General features: G+C 37.6%; 1 protein-coding gene across 1 annotated transcript; it reads left to right on the top strand.

Annotated features, from left to right (window-relative positions):
- The first annotated feature begins 387 nt into the window (after positions 1 to 387).
- LOC112463740 (whirlin-like) lies at positions 388 to 2,188 on the top strand. The gene is made up of 2 exons (XM_025030270.1): positions 388 to 1,292; positions 2,105 to 2,188. Exons 1-2 carry the CDS (start codon positions 1,053 to 1,055, stop codon positions 2,171 to 2,173), a joined length of 309 nt encoding a protein of 102 aa, XP_024886038.1. The 5' UTR covers positions 388 to 1,052; the 3' UTR covers positions 2,174 to 2,188.
- Positions 2,189 to 3,181: the final 993 nt, after the last annotated feature.

Here is a 3,181-nt window from a genome sequence, read left to right on the forward strand (position 1 = left end):
ATGTATGTGTGTGTGTGTGTGTGTGTGTGTACGGATTTTTTGTACACGCATCTACTTCTACAATTTTTTAGATACCGAGTAGAAATCTGCATATTGGTTCAGTTTTTAAGTGGGCAAGTATATTTTTATTTTTTTATTTTAGTGAATGTACATAATTATGTATACAGGCTCCTAAAGAGTTAGGTGTGCGAGTAGAAACCTGCACATTGCTTGATTAGAGTTTTTAAGTGTTTAAGTAGAAACCTTCGCACACAAAGCTTCCTCTATGAGGAAGCCAACACAAATAAATACTGAAAATTATACATTGAAAAAAATAATGCTTCATCAACTTGCACACTTAATAACTATGAGGAAGCAATGTGCAAGTTTCAACTTGCACAATTTTTTCTTATTAATTTTGTACCTAAAATTTGTATCATATTTATGTGGACAGAAAAAGCGAAGAGAAAGTGAAGAACGGAAATAAATTTGTATTTTAAAGATGTAAAATTAAAAATTTACGAAGAAATACTTGATACGAGACGCTACAGCGTTTCTCGATAATTTTCTTGATGAATTCTATTTCAAACGTTAATATTAATTCGTTACGTAAAAATCGTTATCTGAATTAAATAACGTTAATTAAATTAATAATTAAACTTATATAACATAATATAAGAATAATATTTGCTGATAAATCTTGGTTAATTAAATCGTGAATATTGATTGAAGCTAGCTTAATTAAAATCAACATATCGTCGCAGCCTGGATAAAATTCATGTAAATCGTTTTCAACTTAAATTTTAATATAATCTACATACGACGTTTAACAACTGTTAAAAACTCAATTAGTCTACCACAAATACAAGCAAGGTAAAACGCTGAATTTTCTAAGTTTGTTCAATGCCGCGAATCTATTTGTATATTCATCTCTCGACCCCGTGGTCGTTTAATTATTTTTACCGGACGTCGTCCGATTTATTCCCGATCAATTTTTTCGAAAATCAAGGAGCAGCACGAACGAGTGGAGGCACCGGAGTGGCGTTCACACCGTTTCGGCAGCCACAGCCGCCATGGTGGAGGAGAAGGCGCGTGTCGTCCTCGCAAGAAGCGAACGAGCCGCGCTCTCTCAACTCCTGGCGGATTATAGAACGAGAAGGCTGACGATAGAGGACCTGATCGTCAGTCTGAGTGACCTGCTGAACACCCACGAGAAATTGACGCTGCTGACGGAGCTCAGGGAGTTGGTCGACAACAAGGACAGAGCGGCCTTCGACGATCTCGTTTACCGACCCCGAATAGCAATGACCAGAGTAAGTCCTTAAGTGAACTTTAACCGACATTATTTTAACTCCGAAATGCTGAGAGTATTCAAAATGAACTATTCAAATCATGTAGAATATTCAAATCTCGAGAGTTGTTGAGTTTTAGACTATGTACTTGGAAATTTTAATTTTTAATGAACAGAAAATTATCAAGTATTTCTAGAGCAAAAATCTGATATACCAATAAATTTGGATTATTCTGTATAATAATGGCGAAAGATATAAGAATTTGTGGAATTAGGAATATATGTGCATTATTAATATTAATACATGCAAATTATGTAAAACGTTTGGAATAGTAATGATTACTCTGGGATTAATTAATTCAAATGGAATAACCTATTTCAATGCAAGCAAAAATGCATTCCCATTGCATTATTTTTATCATGACAATACTAGAAGAAATCATTAAATTCGAAATAAAGATCGAAATGCATTTTTAATAAATCTAAATTTATTTTAAGATCATTTTAAATATTAGAATACGAACTTTTTCTTGATGCAAGTGTATATAATTATAGAAATTGCTCAAAAAATTTAACTTTGAAACAATCTGCTAACTCGTCCTTTCGTCAATTTGAGATAGTTATTTTCTTTAGAAAAGACCAACACTCGCGACTACGAACTATCAAAATTGAGATAAAGCGTCGAGGGAACTCATTTTAACCTGACGGCAATTTACGACCGTCACGCCATTTCACCGGAATGTGAATCGCGCGTTTAGGAGGCAGGAAGTCTTGAAAGAAACGAACGTCCAGCAAGACGGCTTTTAAAACGGTGCTTTATACTTCTTTTTCTAGAGAAAAGGCGACCGCGCTCACTCGGACTTGATAGTGACTCCCTCGCTGCACGATCTCCCGGTAAGTTAAACTCATCTCCCACATTCTCTATTCATATCCCTCGAGCTTACATAGAACGCAAAACTCACACATGGACTCAACATACACGCAACATGTATCACACGCATAAATCCCGGACCATATGCGCGTCGTGCGCATTGTTATACTTACGTATACAGACACACGTACACGTTTTCTATTATCTCTACAACGACGATGTATGGAACCGAGTTTTTTTCCCTCTCTTTCTCTCTCTGTCTCTCTTTTTCTTCACTCACTGTTCTGTGGATCTCTGTTCACCCTAATTACCGAGACACTCGCGGAATCGCTTTTGCGTGTACCCGCCCTTTGTCGATGGACTCCGCGGGGAAAGCAACAGGGAAATATTCCCCGAAAGTTCCTCGTCGGCGCGGCGCGCGCGTTTCCTAATCGACAAATTGCGGCCATTAAGAAAATTATCGTCTACCCGAGAACGAGCGAAATTATGCGAACAAAGGCAGCCAATCCCGAGAGAAACGTCCTACAGCGATTAATAATTCGTAACAAAAGCGCCATAATTTATAATAGTCGACATCAGAGAACAGCTTGAAATAATTGCCACGAAAAGAAGTATATAGAACTCGTATAATCACGGCATCAAAATTTCAGAGAGTAATACGTTTAATTGAAACTATTAGATTTGTATTACCATAAATAGATAAAATTGGTGGTAATTGTACATACATGGAGGGGACCACCCCGGGGAGGAGGGGATGACCCCGATACTCCAGCATGTTGCCAAGGTCACCCTCCCGAGTGACCCCCAGAAGGCCTTAGCCTCGTTACTTATTAAAAAGTTATTAACAAAAAAAAAAAGCCTGGAAAATACAGCAGCTATATCCTGAGTATTGGAAGGCACAAATGACCAATATATATGTCGAAACAGCCCACACACACACACACCCCATGCGAAACGAGGCGCCACATGGGCTCGTGGCGTGCTTTGCGAGCTCGTTTATATATGTACATAAAGTTATTAACCAAAAAAATTTGAGAAAC

Source organism: Temnothorax curvispinosus, unplaced genomic scaffold, assembly GCF_003070985.1.
Source record: "Temnothorax curvispinosus isolate PA1 unplaced genomic scaffold, ASM307098v1 QBEX01013605.1, whole genome shotgun sequence".
NCBI classification, from domain to species: Eukaryota; Metazoa; Arthropoda; class Insecta; order Hymenoptera; family Formicidae; genus Temnothorax; species Temnothorax curvispinosus.